Source organism: Acipenser ruthenus, chromosome 13 (assembly GCF_902713425.1).
Source record: "Acipenser ruthenus chromosome 13, fAciRut3.2 maternal haplotype, whole genome shotgun sequence".
Classification (NCBI taxonomy): domain Eukaryota; kingdom Metazoa; phylum Chordata; class Actinopteri; order Acipenseriformes; family Acipenseridae; genus Acipenser; species Acipenser ruthenus.
In genome coordinates this window covers 2,658,247-2,679,618 of record NC_081201.1, presented here as the reverse complement: position 1 = coordinate 2,679,618, position 21,372 = coordinate 2,658,247, and the positions used below count along the sequence as shown (strand labels likewise).

The following is a 21,372-nucleotide window of genomic DNA, read 5'->3' as shown; positions in this document are numbered from 1 at the left end:
TTTAAGTCTGGCTGAGACAGGTAGACTTTTGCATTAATCACTTACAATATATTTATACAATGAGTCAGAACTTTGTTAAAATTAAGTCTGATGTTTCTTAGTAAGGTTAGAAAAAGTTTTTTTTTTTTTTAATCACTTTATTTATTTTTTACGTACATGTAATAAAGATTTGACAGTCCTTTTCAAATGCTGACATTCTCTATAAATAGAGCAGGTAAAATATTCATCCACCAGATGACACTATAAAAGTTCCATTAGAATCAAAGTTAAATACTACAGCTTGAAAGTGAAATGTTATTAAGTGCAATATCTCAAGCCCTTTGTTGGCTGTTGCCCCTGACACAGTTTAATGTTTAATGACTATTATGAACGTATGCCCTTTAAGTAATGCCCCTTGTTAACGACTGAATACTGTCTCCAACTCCTTACCTTCAATTTTCTTTTGAGAATTTATATAGAGTATATAGACAGATTAACCTTGGATTGTAGAATAATATAGAAATCTCTGTTACATCCCTTTCGGTCACGATTTTGTAATTTATGTTATTAGAAATCTTGAAACTGTTTTTAACATGGTACAAATTATACTTGCAGTGACTGATGGGGATGTACAGAATGGAATTCTCATCTGTTCAGCAACAGTATCTCACATTTAAGAGATCTGTATTCCTAGTCACAGATTGAGTGTGTATTAAATTGACTGTGAATGAATTCAAACTTCCTTAGAGAACTGTTAGGTTTTAAAAGAAAAAACAATTCTGCAACTGTAACTGAGATATTGTTCCTCTGTAAATTGTGTCTTAACTGCCAGCTTCATGTTTGTAGAACTTCTAGCTGTTACATTAAACCTAAAACCACAGGTCCTTCTCTGTCAGTGCGAGTGTGGTATTGATGCTTCTCTGTCAGTGCGAGTGTGGTATTGATGCTTCTCTGTCAGTGCGAGTGTGGTATTGACGCTTCTCTGTCAGTGCGAGTGTGGTATTGATGCTTCTCGGTCAGTGCGAGTGTGGTATTGACGCTTCTCGCTCAGTCCGAGTGTGGTATTGACGCTTCTTGGTCAGTGCGAGTGTGGTATTGATGCTTCTCTGTCAGTGCGAGTGTGGTTTTGATGCTTCTCGGTCAGTGCGAGTGTGGTATTGATGCTTCTCGGTCAATGCGAGTGTGGTATTGACGCTTCTCGGTCAGTGCGAGTGTGGTATTGACGCTTCTCTGTCAGTGCGAGTGTGGTTTTGATGCTTCTCGGTCAGTGCGAGTGTGGTACTGACGCTTCTCAGTCAGTGCGAGTGTGGTATTGACGCTTCTCGGTCAGTGCGAGTGTGGTATTGATGCTTCTCGGTCAGTGCGAGTGTGGTATTGACGCTTCTCGCTCAGTCCGAGTGTGGTATTGACGCTTCTTGGTCAGTGCGAGTGTGGTATTGATGCTTCTCGGTCAGTGCGAGTGTGGTATTGACGCTTCTTGGTCAGTGCGAGTGTGGTATTGACGCTTCTTGGTCAGTGCGAGTGTGGTATTGATGCTTCTCGGTCAGTGCGAGTGTGGTATTGACGCTTCTCGGTCAGTGCGAGTGTGGTATTGACGCTTCTCTGTCAGTGCGAGTGTGGTTTTGATGCTTCTCGGTCAGTGCGAGTGTGGTATTGACGCTTCTCGGTCAGTGCGAGTGTGGTATTGACGCTTCTCGGTCAGTGCGAGTGTGGTATTGATGCTTCTCGGTCAGTGCGAGTGTGGTACTGACGCTTCTCGGTCAGTGCGAGTGTGGTACTGACGCTTCTCGGTCAGTGCGAGTGTGGTTTTGATGCTTCTCGGTCAGTGCGAGTGTGGTACTGACGCTTCTCGGTCAGTGCGAGTGTGGTATTGACGCTTCTCGGTCAGTGCGAGTGTGGTATTGATGCTTCTCGGTCAGTGCGAGTGTGGTATTGATGCTTCTCGGTCAGTGCGAGTGTGGTATTGACGCTTCTCGGTCAGTGCGAGTGTGGTATTGACGCTTCTCTGTCAGTGCGAGTGTGGTTTTGATGCTTCTCGGTCAGTGCGAGTGTGGTACTGACGCTTCTCGGTCAGTGCGAGTGTGGTACTGACGCTTCTCGGTCAGTGCGAGTGTGGTATTGACGCTTCTCGGTCAGTGCGAGTGTGGTATTGACGCTTCTCGGTCAGTGCGAGTGTGGTATTGACGCTTCTCTGTCAGTGCGAGTGTGGTTTTGATGCTTCTCGGTCAGTGCGAGTGTGGTACTGACGCTTCTCGGTCAGTGCGAGTGTGGTATTGACGCTTCTCGGTCAGTGCGAGTGTGGTATTGATGCTTCTCGCTCAGTCCGAGTGTGGTATTGACGCTTCTCGCTCAGTCCGAGTGTGGTATTGACGCTTCTTGGTCAGTGCGAGTGTGGTATTGATGCTTCTCGGTCAGTGCGAGTGTGGTATTGATGCTTCTTGGTCAGTGCGAGTGTGGTATTGATGCTTCTCGGTCAGTGCGAGTGTGGTATTGACGCTTCTCGGTCAGTGCGAGTGTGGTATTGACGCTTCTCGGTCAGTGCGAGTGTGGTATTGACGCTTCTCGGTCAGTGCGAGTGTGGTATTGACGCTTCTCGGTCAGTGCGAGTGTGGTATTGACGCTTCTCGGTCAGTGCGAGTGTGGTATTGACGCTTCTTGGTCAGTGCGAGTGTGGTATTGACGCTTCTTGGTCAGTGCGAGTGTGGTATTGATGCTTCTCAGTCAGTGCGAGTGTGGTATTGACGCTTCTCGGTCAGTGCGAGTGTGGTATTGACGCTTCTCGGTCAGTGCGAGTGTGGTATTGATGCTTCTCAGTCAGTGCGAGTGTGGTATTGACGCTTCTCGGTCAATGCGAGTGTGGTATTGACGCTACTCTGTCAGTGCGAGTGTGGTATTGACGCTTCTTGGTCAGTGCGAGTGTGGTATTGATGCTTCTCGGTCAGTGCGAGTGTGGTATTGATGCTTCTCGGTCAGTGCGAGTGTGGTATTGATGCTTCTTGGTCAGTGCGAGTGTGGTATTGATGCTTCTCGGTCAGTGCGAGTGTGGTATTGACGCTTCTCGGTCAATGCGAGTGTGGTATTGACGCTACTCTGTCAGTGCGAGTGTGGTATTGACGCTTCTTGGTCAGTGCGAGTGTGGTATTGATGCTTCTCGGTCAGTGCGAGTGTGGTATTGATGCTTCTCTGTTGTATTCCAGTGAACTCCCCCACTCCCCTCGGAACCTTCAGGCAAGCTTGAACGTCTCTGATAGTCGCACCGTGGGCCTCTCCTGGGTACCTCCCTTTGATGGAAACAGTCCCCTCCTCTACTATGTGGTCGAGCTGTCTGAAAACAGTAAGTTAAACACAAAACCCTTCAGCAAATATGAACCAGCCTCTTACTGCTGTGCAGCAAATGTAATCAAATAGTGCACTCCATGCTGTCAAATCACAAGACTCTGAGAAAAAAGATCATCTGAACCACAGGAATATTTTAGTTACGTCGGATTCTTTTTCTCGATAACTTCAGCATTTTTTGTCCTGCTTTGTTTCTACATAATACATTTTAGCAGGATTTTTAGTAGAGAAGAATTTCTCATTTATAAAACTCAGTTTTGAGGGTTGTGGGGCTGATGCACCTGTCTCATAGACCAGCATGCTTAATTGTGTGAACTAAGTATACATTGTTGTTAAAACAGGTCTTGTCTGAAAGTTTGAAATATGGAGATGCGTGTTGATTAGATGCCAAGGACATGCTTGCCCCTCTTAGCCAGTGAGAATGAATTACATTTTATAAATAGCAGATTAGTCTGCCCCATGGCCGCTGGGAACAGAGCTCAAAGTTTATTGATAGTGTCGGCCAGCAGAAAGAGCACAAGCCTCTTCACTTGACCTGAAAGGATGCCAGGCTCCGGGTTTGATTTCCTTCTCTCCTGCGTGCCTGTGTCAGTGTGTCTGCCCTCCAACCCACACACGCACACCTCCCTTATTGATCCCCCTTTTCTTTACCATAAAGGATACATGCAGCTTTCAGCTCAGTCTCGCGTTACAGCCAGATCACTTACCGTGCATTGAGAGAAAGAGAATGAATAAATAAAGTATTCTATAGACGCAGCATATAAACAGAGCCAAGCCCTGAGGTGACAAGAGAGATTAATAGACTATGGAGCTGAATCCGACTGCGTGCTACATTAAGCTGCTTATAAGCAGAACTAAAAGCATCTTTCCTTCTGTGTAAACCTGACAAGTACCAGCACAGGTATTACACCTCGGAGCAGAGCTACCAAGCGGACACAGGGAAACATTAATCTGAACCCCTTCTGCTATTACATCCTGCACATTCAAATAGATTAAATCAAAGTTATAACTGTATATGCGTAGGCATGAAACAGCTGTATTGTGTCCTTAAATAAATATGTAGCTATGGCATGACAAGGGCCATAGTGACGCTATCATTTTGTTTTACTACAGGCTTTAGATTTCATTGTCTACAAAATCTTGAGTAATATTTATCCACTGATTTCTGATTTGCGAAAACACAAACGTATTATTATTATTATTAATATTATTATTATTATTGTAAATAATTTGTACAATCCAATACTTTTTAAACTCTCAAAAAAAGTGATTGCTAAGCTACTAACAACCAAACGAGCAAGATGGGTCGAATGGCCTCTCGTTTGTAAACTTTCTTATGTTCTAACAAAACGTGTGTGCAATAGACAGTGAATTTATGACCCTTGCTTTACACAGTCCCGTCCAGTCCAGTTTGGCACAGTTATATAGTGAATAACTGTATTGATCGATGCCACATATTCCAATTTATCACACACACACACACACACACACACACACGTGTTGATTGAAAGTAGTGGAATACAATCAGTGGAATGTAACAAGGCCATGCTGCTTTATGTCTAGGGGATTAAAGCACTCGCACCCTGTGACCAAAAAGCTAACCAGTGATAAATACGAGGCTGGTTATTGTTATTGACCACTGAATAATGAGCCAAAGTCTTGCTAAAAACTGCACCCGCTGGATATGTACTGTTGTGATGTAAACTCGAGGGGTCAGTTTGGAAGCTAAATACTTTAATGTCCAGGGCTTTTGGTTACCTAACATTTTATTACTGTTGAAGTATACTGTATGTCCCACATTTAAAACACAGTCATACCCACTTGCAGCCATGCTGATAAAGTCCAGCAAAATACCTATTATACAGCAACTTTACATAGTAATAATGCATGCTTTCAGTATATGTATTCACCTTGCGTTTTTGATAATTGACCATACTAATAAAGCACACCTTTTTCTCGCTGATTTTTTTTTCCTTCTTTTTTTCCTTCTCGTTTCAGACTCCCCGTGGAAGGTGAATTTGCCCAAAGTGCAGGCTGATACCTCAGGGGCAGTTGTGACAGGGTTAACCCCAGCCCGTACCTACCAGTTCCGGGTCTGTGCTGTCAACCAGGTGGGAAAGGGGCAGTACAGCACAGAGACCAATAGGTATGTAAGCATTGCTTGTTTATGTTGCGTCTCATGTATCGGCTGGGGATATCAAGGCATTCACTTCTTGCGATTGTCTCGCCAGGCAGTATTGTTAACATGACTAGAAAGCCCTTTCTACTTGCCTTACCCCATACATTTATTTACTTTTAGTGAAGTACCTTGTGTACAATAATGGTAACACTTATCAATGTAGTCGAATTGTGTTGCAGGTAATTGACAGGTATAGGTATGCATTGTCTATTATCAAATGTACTGTAGTATTAAATGAAATATAACACACCCTGTATTCTGTATTGTTTGACCAAAAGTGTAGAGAACATTTGGAATGGTGCGGTGTACTATGCAAAATTCACATTAATTGAAACTGATGTTACAGTGGCACTGTGTCATAAACCGCAGAGACGTAGTCGATTAAGCCACAATATCTGAATTTATAATTCTCTACCCCGCCCCCTTGAACCAGCAAAGTGTTGCCAGATCCTAATGGGGTCAAAGCTTTCTCTCGCGCTTCACTAAATGTTTGCTAACCCAGTAAATCTGCCAACACTTATGTTTCGCAGCCACGTTTATACCAAAATGTGTTACTAAAGCTTATCCTGTTCCGTATAGAATATTGTAAAATGAATCCGGTTCTGCATGCAGTATTGAGCTTTTAATTTATAAAGCTTGTTTTTTTATCTTTCTGAACGACTGAGCAGCACTATATGAATGCACATTATGCTGTGCATGCATAGATTCTTCTAAGATTGATAACATGGTGCACATTATGAAATGTAATGAATTCTGGACTGCAATTTGAGAAGCCCCAAAGTACAGTACTAGTAATAAGAATAAATACATTTTTTGGGTTGTGGTGCAGTTGAAGCCAGGAGGCAGATGAATATACAATGTATTAAGAAACAAACAAGAGATGCTTTTTAAAACAGGTGTTTGCCAGTGGTTACGTTTCACGTGGAAAACAAAGGCTAAATTCATGTCGCAAAGCATTACCTGACCCCTTTTTTATATATTTATCACTACTGTCAGAAACCCACTGCCTGTGAAACATTGTCTGCAACAGTGCTCTGTATGGAACCGAAAACTTCTGTAGTGTGTCTGACCTTTCAGTAAAACTGTCTTGACAGATGGAAATCTTAAACTTGAAAGAAAGAAAGAAAGAAAGGGAAGATACAAGCACATTTTGCCTGACTAATGTAGAAATGTTTACTTTGTGGATATGGGGGTTACAAAAACAAAATCAGAAAAAAAAAACACACACACAAAGATGCTATCTATAAAAGCGACCCTTTTTATTGAAAGATTTAACTGCAATCCATTTCAGTTGCTCGGGTTGTCATTTTTTTAACAACCAATTGCTGCCTGCTTAGAAACTTAGTCATTCAATATGAAGAACCAATCCTTTGAAGTCATTCCTCAATGAGGAACAGGAAAGAACATTGTTTTGCTCTCCAACGCAAAGGATTGGTTTTCTGTTCATGAATATGTTCTTTTTGTAAGGTTTGAAACAACTGAAAAGAATACCAGCTCAATTAAGAAAACCAAGAAGAAATACATTCAGACCTGAATGTGAGATTTTTGCCTATAGGGTTACAAATGGCTTTTTTTGTTGTTGTTGTTTTGTTTGTTGTTTAAAACACCATTTGAGTTAACTCTGGGAATCTGCAAAAGAGGCAACGGCAGCCAAAATGCCCCTCATTGATCAGGAAGGAAAGAGCTTTCTTACACTGTTCTCATCCCATCCAAGCCAATAGAGACTGAACATGTCAGAGACGGGTCACAGCACTTAGCCTTTTCTGCAGAAGGTTATCTTTTAAAAGAAATCACAGCCTGAGAAACAGACAGCATCTTTAATAAAGGACACATGCTACAACACTCATTGCCGCAAGCTAAAAACCTTATTTCAGAAACAAACACCAGCACAGTTTCTTACCCTGCTTGCTTTATAGCGGGTAAATAAAGCTATAGCTATTGTAATAATTCTGTGTTGTAACTAATGATTATAGGTGAGTTTTTTATAAACTGACCCGTTCACTCCAAAGTTTCCCGCATGTGAACAGTGGTAGGTTTTAAGCTTGATTTCTGCTTTGGGGAATCGGGAAATGGTAAAACAGACCAGGCATGTCCGTAGATCAAATTTGAGGCTGTGGCAACACGTAAGAAGGTCTGCGGGAAAGATTTACACTGTAATACAAAAGTAATGCTCCATATTGTTTGAAATTGAAGGGATTAATTAAGTAAAGCACTCTCAGCAAGGAATAATGAATGAGCACAGATTTAAGAAGACACTTATTGGTTATAAATCTCAAATAACCCCAGGACCCCTTTGACACTGTGATAAATGTGTGCCTTAAAGGGAATGACTGTACATTAGTGTTCCTTGTTAGTCAGACAGACTGCTGTGGCAGTTCCACAGAATATATATACCAATGTGATAGCCCGTCACTGTGCTGTTACTGTCATTATTTGTCTTCTTTCGATGGCTGAACGTTTTCCACAATTCAGAGAGGAATACACCTTCAATCATGTAAAATACAGCACTTTACGCGCAGTGGAAAGCAGTCGATTTCTATGTACTGTACAATCTGAGTCAGTGCTGGGCCACCTGGTTCAGCCGTTTACAGTGCTAAGATCAATGATTTGTACAGTAAATGGGATGTAGCGATGACACATACAGTACTGTAATATAGAGAAAACCAATGCTCTTTTAATGTTCTGTCCTGTTTGTTACCACTAACCAATTGAGCAGCCTATTGATGGAATAGCCCTTGTGCAGTATTACGCGTGCACTAACTGTGTCAGCGGTTTGAATAATGTCATGATACTGTAGCTGGCTATTTTATGGTATCTTTTAGGTTGATGCTGCCAGAAGAACCTCCAAGTGCCCCACCAAAAAACATTGTTGCCAGTGGGCGTACCAACCAGTCCATAATGGTCCAGTGGCAGCCCCCTCCAGAACCAGAACTCAATGGGGTGCTCAGAGGATATGTGCTTAGGTAAGTAATACAGTACCGGCATGGAGGGTGCAATACAGTGCTTCTGATGCTTCTTTTACTGTCATTCTCTCAAGCTGATCTCTATCTTTATTTGATACCATTTTCTGATAGTGGAGTGCATTTAATTTCTGGGCCATTTGCTGAGCCTTTTTCTCATTCTGGGAGATAAAAATGAACGTCTGTGGTTTGATACAACAGGTGACTGATCTTGGCTCTTCTGTTAAAGGCTCAAATTCTCTGCTAATTCAGCCAAGAGATACATTTTTGGAATGCTTGAGTGGGGAGCATCATAAACACAACATTATCAAACCAGCAGCTGTTTCTCACTTTCTGAGAAATTGAATCGATGGGAGCAAACTGGAACAGAGAACCAGGGCAGGAAGACTTTCTTATTCAGTCCAGATAATACAATACAAGCATGTTTTGGTGAACGTTAATTTTCATTTGATCCATAACTAATAATAAAAATAAAAAAATTATAAAAATAATATGCAAACATGAAAGATCTGGGCAGTATATTATGACAACAATTATTATTGTTATTTTGTATTGCTCCCCAGAAGCTAGATTGCTAAAGTTGAGGAATCCACCACTTTAACCATAGGCTAGACTTACAGGATGTGCTGTGCTGCTTCCCCTTTCCCCTTTCCCCATCTAAACACATCCTGCTTTTCTCGTAAGTCAGTTGGAGTGGCTCACTGCTCTGGGCTATGTAAATATTGTGAGAGGATCCAGATCCACAGTGCTTGAGAACAAAAGCTGTAGTTCAAAGCTTGCCATGGGCTAGATGTAGTGAAAACACCCCCTCATTCCCAAAGGTACTAAAGCACAAAACATCTTTGTGTGCCAGTCTCCTCTAATTTGAGTCTGGGACACTTCAAATCTTCCGAAGACACGTTTTCTGAGAGAATATTTCATTAAACAGCCTGTTTTACAATTCATATATATATATATATATATATATATATAGCACAGTCAGTGTTTGCAATAACAAGTAGAGAGGAGAGGATGTCGAAGCATGACAAACCCACACCGTGCCTAAAGACACTGGAGCTGTGCAGTACTAGCCCCCCCCCCCCCCCCCCAACCCTCCTGAGAACAATTTTATCATCAAGGAATGTCAAAAAGATTGCTCAAGTTGAGGAATCCACCACTGTTACCATAGGCTAGACTTACAAGATGCCTATGGATTTAACAGTGCCACAAACACATTTTCTATCAGACAGCTACTGTACATATACATTTTCATATCTGATGTGTCAAAGATGTGATAATTGTCTTTGAGCCTTGTAAATCTTATTTACACACCTTGAAGTGGATGCCAATTAAAACTAGGAGAGTTACAATGTATTTGTTGCTGTCTGAAGACGCGGTTTAGGATTGTAACTCTTTTAATTGTAGGTATCGGCTTGCTGGCCTTCCCGGTGAGTACCAGCTGAAGAACATCACCAGCCCTGAGATTAACTACTGCCTGGTGAGGGACCTCATCATCTGGACGCAGTATGAAATCCAGGTGGCTGCTTACACTGGAGCCGGGCTAGGGATGTTCAGCCTTCCTGTTACAGCATACACTCTTCAGGGAGGTTAGTGATTGAAATCGCTTGATGTTTTGGATGGAGAATTGGAGAATTATATTAGATTGCTTTTGCATTTTTAAACCAAGTAAAACATTAAAAAAAAAAACAGGCAAGATCATTTAACTGAGGTATACAATCTAAAACATGGCATTAAAACTGTGAGCATGTGGTGTTCATCAAATCCCAATACCATAAGAAAAAACGGCTCCTATTACATATCAGTCTAACCACTTCCAGCTTTTGCTACCAGCTTGATTAGCCACAGTGTATAGGTAAGAAGCTCAGGTGTGTCTTCTTAAACTAATAGTAAAACCAAGAATGGATCAAACTGCTATGCAATGGGAGTCTTATTTTCCTCCCTGGAGCATCAAGGGAAATGGTCATATTTGCTTGAAAAACTAGTAGTGCAATTCATGCTAGTACAGAAATGAATGCTAAATAATATTTTCTTTTGGCTGAATTGATTTTAAAAACTATACTCAATCTTCGTCATGCGCCTCTATATTTCTGAATCTGTAGAATGCTGGCTTGTTGGGTTTTGCACCAACGAGCCTCAGACTGGTGGTCTCAACCCAGCAACAGTTCCCATGAATCTGTGCATTTCCAAATGTCAAACTGTTCCGTAGTAAAGAGAAAGCTATAAAAACTGTTGAGAGGTTTTTTCAGGGCCATTAAAATTATTATTTTTAAGAACAGCCATTTTATTGACGCTGGGGCAGCTGTGAATTGAGACCATTAATTTATCTAATTTGTTTTATGTGAAAGTGCGTAAATGATGCAGTTGAAGGTACTTACTATAACCGAGGCAATCGTAATTTCTGAACCACTACAAGACAGGACACATGACCAGCCATGCCTGATAAGACTGGATTGATTTGGGCTGTATAGTAAAGACAAATCAAGGGGGCTTGTGGCATGGTGACTCTATCGCAGGAACAGAGGAAATATTACAGAATATCCTAACAAGTAAATAATATTATGCTGTGAAACACCAATCAGGAAAATGTCAATGTATTTAGTCAAAAGTTTACATGCCCCAGTGGAAATGTATAATTATTTGAAATTTCTCAAAAACAAATAATTAAAGGAAAAATCTTTTGTAGCAAAAGTTTAGCTTTTGTGGATGAGGAAAAAAAGTTACAAGAAATAGATGTCTACAATTATTTATTTCAGCTATTCTTTTGCAAAACTCTAATGCTAATTCAAAAGTATTCATACACCGACAAGGAAAATTTAAATTAATAACTAATTGAGGCACCTTTAGCAATAATAACCTCTTTTAAACAATTCTGGTATTTGTCGATGAGCTTTTGGCATGATTCTTTAGTGATTTTTGATCATTCTTCAACGCAAAATTGTTCCAGTTCATTCAGATTCCGAGGACTTCTCTTGTGCACAGCCTTCTTCAACTCATACCAAAGGTTGTCAATCAAATTTAATTTGGGACTTTGACTAGGCCATTCTAGATCCACAAAAGCAAAACCTTAGCTACAAAAGAGTTTTCCTAAAATTCTTTGTTTTCAAGAAATTCCTAGAAATTATATATTTTCACAGGGCACATTAGAGCTTTTGAAATGTTTTTGTGTTGATTATGACATAAAAATCCACTGCATGGCAATCTATAAACCTTTGTGCACAGACGACCTTTCAACCCGCTGAAAACATATTGAAGTTCCCAGTGTCAAGTGCCAAATCCAATAAACGTGGTTAAGATATAAGTCTGCATCTGTACTGTAGACTGGCCAGACCCCGGCCCTCCTGATGCTTACAGCCACTGGACTGGCCGCGGAAGAGAAAACTGTTTGGATTTATCACCGCAATCTGCTCTCGTCAATTGAGGTTCTGCAGCTTCCACTAATCCAGCTTTGCATGCCGTCAGTGTTACTTTGGAAACCTTTCTTATCGGTCCGCTTGAAGTTTTGAGATGCCCCCAGTCACCCCTTAGCCCATCTGCCAATGCTTTTACCGTAAGAACGAATATGCGCTCTGCATTTCAATACAGTAAGTTAAAAAAATAAATAAAAATAACAAACCTTTTCCAGCTTTTTCTGTGTCAATCTATGGTTAGTGATTAGAGGTGAGAAACGAGAGCCAGGAGACTGGTTTCAGAGTCCATCTCTGCAGTCACAGCTGTCAATCAAGGTGGCACTCTGATTGTGAAGGAGATGTGACACATTAGCTGTCCTGAATAATTAACATGCGAATCGCTCAGTTGTTTTGATGCATCAAGTCTAATCCAAAAAGCTTTCGAAAATGAACAATGACTAAGCCTTACTACCACCCAATAACTCTCCTGGTCTAATTACCTTACCCCCCCCCCCCCCCGACACAAATTGCTTAAAAATAAGGTTGAACTATTCCAATTGTGTAGCTTGGTGAACCTGAGATACCAACCTACTGCTGTAATTAGCAGCCACAACACCTCAGATTCTTCATGTTTCAGGAAAGGAAAGGTGTGTGTGTGTGTGTGTGTGTGTGTCTGTGTCTGTGTGTCTGTGTGCATGTGTGCGCGTGTGTGTGTGGACTGACAGTTACATTTGATGGGAGGGTTTTGGGGTTCAATTTAACCCTGAATGTGACTTTTGAAGTAATATTAACTCTTATCCAATCTCTTTGCTGTATTTGGTAAAGAAGATTTGTAGGTTTATGTATAGCCTGGCACAAACAGAGCTTGAGTGTCCTGCTGAACTCTGTTTTGCACTGTGGTCTGGACTGTGACTCCATTAGTGGAAGCTGTCAGTCTCCAGCTGTCTGTAACAGAATTGCACCTGCGACAGAAGCCGGATGCTGCCTCTTCTACACATATCATAACATCAAACTGTCATTTTGAAACTGCAGTTTTACAAGCAGAGGAAGCTTTCAGCCTTTGATAGCTGTACTGTATGTAAATGGGATGATTCATTGAGTCAGTGTGCTTTCAAGATTATTAATATATTTTTTTTTTCATGGAACTTTTTAAGTGCCAACAGCTCCACCGCAAAACGTCGCGACCAAGGCCCTGACCTCCACCACAGTCGAGTTCTCCTGGAATCCTCCTCCCCAGCAATTCATTAACGGCATCAATCAGGGTTACAAAGTAAGCTGGTCTTTAACAACATCTTATTATAATATCTGACATTCTTATTAATAAACAGAAATTAAAATACGTATAACAATTTAAAAGATGCCTTTCCAGGACACCGAATTTACATTTTGGTTTGTTCTGTATGAAGCTTTTTTTTGCAGGACTGATATGAAGCTATTTTGCTGCCCTCATTTCACGGCTCGCATTGATTGAGAGCAGAACAGTTTATTTAGAACAGGAATTGACGTAATTGCCCCCAACACAAAACCGAATACCTATTCATGCAATAAGACAGCGCAGGAACAATCTCCCTGATGTAGCCAAGACCATCTGTCGGACATCCTCTTCTGTGAGATGGTGTTCGCCCGTAACTCGATGCTGGATCATTTGCTTCCTGTAGAGAGTTCCTGTAGTGTAGAGGCTTCTAAAGAGATCTCGCATTCAGATACAGCACTGACCTAGTCCTACACTGCTAAGCTTTTGAAATGAGCTGTCAAGAGGTTCCACTTCAGGAACATCCAAACAGATAAAACAGAAGGAGACACAGCATCAACTGTGTCTGCTTGAAATGCTTAAGGTAACCTTGGAAACTCTGACACATGAAGTATTGGGTCCTGCAAGAGTAAATTGGAGTTGCAGGCACTGGCACTGCAAGGCTAAATTAAAGTTTCAATACACTTAAGTGACATTGGCATTGTTTTCAGTTTTGCTAACCTAATTTGTGTTTAATTTATTTTTTTTATTTTTTTATTTAATAGTCGCCAATTATTTTTTTATTATTTTCTCCCAATTTAGAATATCCAATTCTTATTTAAACTCGGCTCACCGCTACCACCCCTGCGCTGACTCGGGAGGGGCGAAGACGAACACACGCTGTCTTCCGAAGCGTGTGCCGTCAGCCGACCGCTTCTTTTCACACTGCAGACTCACCGTGCAGCCACCTCGGAGCTAAAGCGTCGGAGGACAACGCAGCTCCGGGCAGCTTACAGGCAAGCCAGCAGGTGCCCGACCAGACCACGGGGGTCGCTGGTGTGCGGTGAGCCGAGGACACTCTGGCCGACCTAATCCCCCCCTCCCGGGCGGTGTTCGGCCAATTGTGCGCTGCCCCCTGGGAGCTCCCGTCCACGGTCGACAATGGAAAAGCCTGGACTCAAACCGGCGACATCCAGGCTGTAGGGCACATCCTGCACAAGCGGAGTGCCTTTACTGGATGCGCCACTCGGAAGCCCTAATTTGTTTTTCATTTCTGTTACCATATAAGTATCAGTGATTTATTTATAAATCAAGTACATTGGAGACCTTTTTAATTTGCTTTATCATTGTATAAATGCAAGCTGATGCTGCATTTACAAATACATACTGTATACAGCTAAATAAGTTATCTAATAGACCAGCACTGAGAAGTACTGAAAAATGTCATGTTTACATTGCCTATGGCTCTGTTTCATGCTGAGGGGCAGTGTTGGCCAGCACTGGGCCATTGACCAGTAGCAGCTGGTCTACCGTACAGCATCTGTCCATGTGCTTCCGTCCTTTATCCCACATCAACATCAACATCCTCCTAAAGTACTGCCCAAAAGGGAAAAATGTGACAAGCTGCGAATGGATGTGCAGAAATGACTTCTGACAGCTGCACAGTGCATCCTGCAGTGAAAGCCCATGGCGATGCCATGCTGCTGTTTAGCTGAAAATAGTCATTATTTTTATTATTTCTTTTAGCAGTTTCTAAGGGGAACGGTTATCAAGTGAATGAAAAAAGTCTGTTTCTGTTTAACACCATTTAAATCTTTTTTTTTTTTAATAAAATAAACTTTTCAGTTCCATCCTGGGCTGGCACAAACGCCTGATAAAAGTACGGCAAAGCAGAGATTTGTTTCAGCTTCATTTGTTGGATTAATCCTGTTTAACCATTGAAAACCTACAAACGCGCTGTTATTTTTTTTAGAATGTTTATGGAATTCATTTATTTATTGATACCTGCAAACATTTATCCTCTCCAGCTACTAGCTTGGCCAGAAGATTCGCCTGAAACTGTTACCATAGTAACCATCACCCCAGATTTCCACGGAACCCGTCATCTTGGATACATCACCGGGCTGAAGAAGTTTACCTGGTATCTCACTTCTGTACTGTGCTTTACTACCCCAGGAGATGGGCCAAGCAGTTCACCACAGTCAGTACAGACATTGGAGGACAGTAAGTACCAGGGAAATACCTGATATATCTATTTTACCAGAGCATTGAAGGGCCATTGACATTGTTTGCAATGCATTGGCAGGGTGAGTGGATCAGAGAGAAAATACCTTAGCACAACAGATGGGAATATTATCAATACTGCTGTAATAGCAACCCACAGTGCAATAAGCTAACATCTCTAGCCATGTCCAGAATGAATATGCAGCCCAGTGATTTACAATGCAGGTTCTGCACAGCATGTGCTACTGCCAGCCTTTAAGTGGCATTGAGCAGTCAGCTGGTGTCAACTGTGTTATAGCTCCGTTTAGATGCTCAACTCTTTAACAAACAAGGGAAGGAGTCAGCAGTAAGGTAATGCAACCTCCTCTGGTCTACATCCATGCCTCCTGACAGTGCAAATCACTGCTAATGAACCAAATGCAATGAAGCTAAAATATGAAAAACATGTAAGCCTGTGCAAATCTTAAGCGCTTATTTTGTTTTTTGCAAACCCCTGACCGTGCTGTAATTAGTATTGTTTTGCTGCTTGCTGATCTGTCCTCTCTCTTTCTGTCCCAGAGCCTGGAGCAGTGGGGCACCTGAGCTTCACTGAGATACTGGACATGTCACTGAGGGTCAGCTGGCAGGAGCCACAGGAGAAGAATGGGATTATTACAGGTAAAGCCCCAAGGCTTAGAAATCTGGACCCTTGCGATACCTGAACTTAATCAGATTTCCTAAAGCCATGCCGCAATCTGCTCCAAAATACTCTGTCCTTTCAGTGGACTTTACCATTCAGCAATACATCCTGCAGGACCGGCCCTACAGAAACTTTCAACCTGGTATCTGTTTAATGGGATAGATACTTACATTATGTGCTGAGGTGCTACTGTAGTATTAAAAGCCCATGCTGGTTTAAATAGGATACTCATGGGAAGGGGTGATGTCAGCATGTCTTGTCACTTGTAGGCTATCTTGGTTGTAAGATCCTGATTTTTTTTTTTTATTGAATTTTATGAAATTTTAAAACTGTTTGTGTGAACTCTGTGGCGTTCGAGAAGTTGCCCTGCAAAAACTTTGGGGGAAAAAAAAACAAAACATTATGCATTATACAATAGATACATAGATAGGAAACTTAACATGGCACAATTATACACAGTGACTGAAGGGGAGATACATCTCCACTGTGAGCTATCCCAATCAGCAATGTATCTATTTATTTGTGCTTCAGTTTTACCATTCATGAAGATACATTGCATTTTGTGGCCCAGAAGTGAACACGGGTCACCTGCTTTTAAATGTTGATTAAACATGAAATGTGGTTATACACAGGTAGGTTTTCAAAAACTATTTAAGTATAAGCTATTACGGTAATTCAGGTATCGGCACTCTTAAACAGCACACAGCTCTATTTAGAAGTTTCCGCCAGGAAACAATTAATCAGACGCAGTAACAGCTAGAAAATGAAATGCAACCAAATTAAATAGGTTACCTGCTCACGTTTTTTTTTTTTTTTTTTCAAAGCAAATAAAGAAACAGACAACCATCAAGCGCTGAAATGCCCAAAGTAACACAAACGAATCAGTTTGGATGCAGATTAAATGTAAAAATGTTTTCAACAGTATCCATCATTCGCATCTCGTAAACGCATTGTTTTATTTTTTGAAAGTTCAGTATCCTCGCTTCTTCCTGGGTCTTTCAGTACAAACTTTGATGTATGAGTGTCTCGATGTGAAAGGACAGTCTGTGATTGGAAAACACTGCTGACTGTGAGGGAATATACTCCAGATAAACAGCAAATTAAACAAGACCTCTGTTGGCTATTAGTCTCTGTTAGACCCTAAGGCACAGGGCAGGGAGTAGTGATGAAGGCTCATCTAACTGGAGAGAACATGACACTTAGGCCTGGATTTTCAACATTGCCTTATTAAGCTGTGTTCACAATGCCCCTAATTTAAGTTTTATACATCTGAATTCACTAGGCTTTTAGTTCCTGTTCCTGTTACAAAAAAAGTGTTTATAAACGTCATCTCAGATTAAACGGTGCTTTTAAAAGTGAAAAACAACTTCTAACCCTCTCTCAAGCAGTTGAGAAAATATTACATAAGTTGCAATTACAGTAAACTTCATATAATTAATCAAAATGATCACTACTGAACAAAACATTCCTTAAACCAGTCCTTAAAAATCTATGAATTGGAACCAAGGTGTAGAGTACATGTACAGCAGTATTAAATTATAAACTTACAATATCAAATTGCGCCTGACCATTATAAACTTACAATAGCACAAATACAAATTGTACGTGACCATCCCGTGCCTCCTCGCTTTCAGGCTATCATGTCACTTGGGAGGTGTATGGTAGGAATGCCACCAGAGTGACCCGCACTCTGCCCAACAGCACTCTGGAGTACAAGGTCACAGGGCTCACCTCCCTCACCACCTACACCATTGAGGTGGCAGCGATGACAGCCGCTGGGATGGGCGTGGTCACCTCCTCAGCCATCTCCTCTGGAGTCCCTCCAGGTAAGAGCAGCATGCCAGCTCAATAGAGTAGACAGTGTTACTGAGGGTTAATCTGAAACCTACTGCAGATACACCCTTATTAAAGTTTACCCTGCTATTTTTGCATTGTATTTTTGCAGTTTTGCCATGCTTTTCCCATGGTTATGCTATGCATTTACCATAGTTTACCATGGAGTTCTGTGTTAATTAATATGTTTTACCGTACCTTGCTGGTCTTTACAATGCTTACCAATGCTTTACCATGCTTTCACTATGCTTTATTACACTTTGTTGTGTTTTTACTATGGTAACCATTTATAAGGGCACGCTGCAGTGACCTGGAAAATATGGAGATGTCGGGCTCTAGATTAACAACATTTAAATTCATTTTATTTGGGTTGGGTTATTTAAAGTCTTTTTTGTCTGAATAAGTTTCATAGCCTGTCCGAGGCTGAAGGTGCCACCAGCTGTCTAGAACAGTTTCCTGATATCAAGCTGTATTTTATTCATTGAAAAAGAGTTCAGAAAAAAACAAACTACTTTAAGTAAATCATGAGCTATGAGGACAAGACTCGATCAGCCAATCCAAAAGACTAGAGGCCTTAATGATTTGAAGGGCGCCCAAATTCCTTAGATCTAAACCCATATATATTGCTCTGTAGGCTGCAGGATTAGATTTTTAAAGGCTAATAAAACAAAAAGGTGCTTGTGTAAGTGGTATGCGCGTCACTGTAGAATCTGCAGAATGTATTAGAGCAGTTATCAATGTTTCGTGTTTCGCAGTTTTCTTTCTGTCTTTATTTGTTATGCTAGAGAGGATGCTCAGAATTTATCCAAATCTCGATCATCCGAAATCTCTTCTCCCTTCAGTGCATTTGAGTCGGCCTGCATTTGGTCCAGGTCAAGGTCCTACGCCTTTGCGCATGGATCTGCACGAATTTGAATGATGATATTTTAAGCTGACGTTGTCGTTGTGGAAGCTGATAAATTGCTGTTTCTGCTCAGCCATGAATAAAAAAAATGCAATGGAGGAGCAGTGTTAATTTAAACTCTCTCAAAGGCACAGTTTTTGTCTCTGCAAAATGATGTATGCACGGCTGTGGCTAGGAGCCAAACACAAGCCGTTATCCCTGTTGATTAAAGTACAATTTGTAACTCATCCGAAAGGCAGGGAGAAGAAGGCTCGCTGGGGAGACAGAGATGTAACAGTTACCATTCCACAGTGCAATTAGGCTAGGACATTCATCAGTGTGAATTTCTGATTTCTATTGAAACTTTTTTAATAGAAGGGGAGCTGTAGATGTATATATGTGTATTTTATTTTAGAACTCCCTGGTGCTCCGTCCAACCTCGTTATCTCCAACATCAGCCCTCGCTCCGCCACCTTGAAGTTCCGCGCAGGTGATGATGGGAAAACCTCCATCTCCAAATGGATTGTTGAGGGGCAGGTTTGTGAATTACTGTATACCCATTAACTTAGTTGATTTAAAATGTGGTTACTGTAACTTTTATAGATGTGTCGAAACTCCTTTATAAGAAGGAACAATATAAAGCTATGGCCTGGATTGAGGTGAGTCCATTACAAGAGGCAATGAACAATTATCACGATGTAGACAAGACTGCCAAACTCATTGCACGATTAGCAGGTTTCTTAACGTTTTAATTAAGAATCTCAATCAACTACGTGATAACAAGACAGGAGAGTAGCCAATTTGAATTAGCAGCACAGTTAAAACAAATAATAATAATGTCTGCATATCATTGCTTGCTGATGGCATACCCCTATAACGATTTCTTAAGCTTAAAACTCATTAGCTAAACTATCCAGTTCACCATATTGAGTAGAGGTAGGTTTTTAAAATGAAATTAGTCGTGGAAACTTGGACTTTTGTAAAATGTTTTACATAAACATGAATCCAAGATCAAAGGGATTGTTAGAATTTCTTTTACATAAATATAGTACAGGACCTGAGGTTGAAAATGCTTCAAGACTGTCTTGGACCATAATTATGAAAATAGCTGAAATTTACAGAGGCATTTTTTTTCTTATCAGTTCTGCTTTAATCAAAAGCAAATAGCTGCTAACCAGTAAATCTGTTAGCTAATGCCTAATGCCCAGGAACATTTGCAGACACTTTAATGGGAAGATTGCTTGCTCTACACTGATTTTACATGGCTACGGTTGAATTGATTTATTTCTGAAATTGGCTTAGATAGCCTTTAGGGTTACTGGGCAACTAACTGTTCTATACTTCAGCATAAATTGAGTTTGATGTTTGGAAGGCAGCGCAGTGGGGAGGGGGGAGGGGGGGGGGCTGCTTAAGTATGAACTTTTCTGTATCACACAAGGGGGGGCCCAGAAGAGACCCTGTGGTTCCAGAAGCTCAGTCAATCATTGCATTGTCTTAATGTGGTGTTACTTGTTCATTAAATACTGTCAAAACATAACCATTACCTTAAGCCTTAAGTTAACAAAAATAACAGCAAAATGTTTAATAAAGAACAAGTACTGTCCCCCATTCGGTGTAAATTTGGAAAGACCGCACATATTTAAGATTCCAGATTCTCCTTTTGGTTCAAGGTTGGTGGTATATTGTGGTGGCACAGCTGTGAATTTACAATCCCAGAATTACCTGCTCCTTATTTTTAGGCCCTGCGGAGCGTGCTAATGACGACTCATTTTAAAAGGTCCCAGAATAAATTCAGCACTAACTGAGGCTGTCCACAAAGGTGTGGGTGCTTACTGCTGCTTGTATTCACAATTCATTGCTCTGTTTAACAGACTGGCACTTGCATTGCTTACAACACTGCTGAGACCCCCTAAATGCATTTTAAAATTAAAAAGGAACCTCATACAAGTGCAGGTGGAGACCTTTTGATTTTGTTTGGGAATTGACTTTGCTTTTTCACGCAATAGGTTGGGGGGATCGGCGATGATGAAGAGTGGCGGGTTCTGTACGAGAAGGAGAATGACCCGGACCCCCAGGTGCTGGAGATACCCAACCTCACGCCCTTCACCCACTACAGGTGAGACGAAAAGGAACACAATGCGTTCCCGGAAACAGGCGGCAGGTCAGATGGCTTGGGTTTGATCTTTATCAGCAACGTGAATGCAGGGCTTGATGCTATATTTGTAAACAAAACACTTGAGTTTTGTGCTTTCTTTAGATATGCTCCTTTTTTTTAGGGTTTTCTTCTTTCAAACTGTGGCTTGGAGCAAATTGCAAGCCGTTATCCCCCAGTGATAAACTGCAAATGGCAAGTCATCTGAGAAGCAGAGAGATAGTGTCAGGGCTCGCTGGGGAGTTTGAAGCAACAGTTATCATTCATTAGCGCATTCATTCATGTGAGCTGTTTATAGGATTAAGAATTTGTTGACTGTGGAGACTGTGCAAGCTCCTCGTTCAGGTTATTCTTTTTCAATAGGGACAAGCTTTTCAATATTTCATAAATTCAGATTGCATTTACAGGAAAGGATGCAATCCTTTTCTTGGAGATTAAACCTACTGTATAAAAAGAAAACTGAGTGTTTTTTGCAGAGATGTTCTGTAATACCAGTGTATTGCCAGGTCAGTATCATAATACATACTGTAC

The 21,372-nt window shown here is 41.2% G+C and overlaps 1 protein-coding gene across 2 annotated transcripts in view; it reads left to right on the top strand.

Moving 5' to 3' along the window:
- The window catches only part of LOC117417757 (protein sidekick-1-like), a 251,634-nt gene that overhangs the window by 194,256 nt on the left and 36,006 nt on the right, over window positions 1-21,372 (top strand). For both annotated transcript variants that reach the window (XM_059035447.1, XM_059035446.1), the window contains 10 exons: window positions 3,177-3,313; window positions 5,314-5,461; window positions 8,317-8,457; window positions 9,859-10,040; window positions 12,995-13,110; window positions 15,099-15,294; window positions 15,853-15,951; window positions 17,608-17,799; window positions 19,105-19,226; window positions 20,696-20,805. In XM_059035447.1, the coding sequence (XP_058891430.1) occupies window positions 3,177-3,313; window positions 5,314-5,461; window positions 8,317-8,457; window positions 9,859-10,040; window positions 12,995-13,110; window positions 15,099-15,294; window positions 15,853-15,951; window positions 17,608-17,799; window positions 19,105-19,226; window positions 20,696-20,805 (1,443 nt within the window). The remainder of the gene's footprint in view (window positions 1-3,176; window positions 3,314-5,313; window positions 5,462-8,316; window positions 8,458-9,858; window positions 10,041-12,994; window positions 13,111-15,098; window positions 15,295-15,852; window positions 15,952-17,607; window positions 17,800-19,104; window positions 19,227-20,695; window positions 20,806-21,372) is intronic.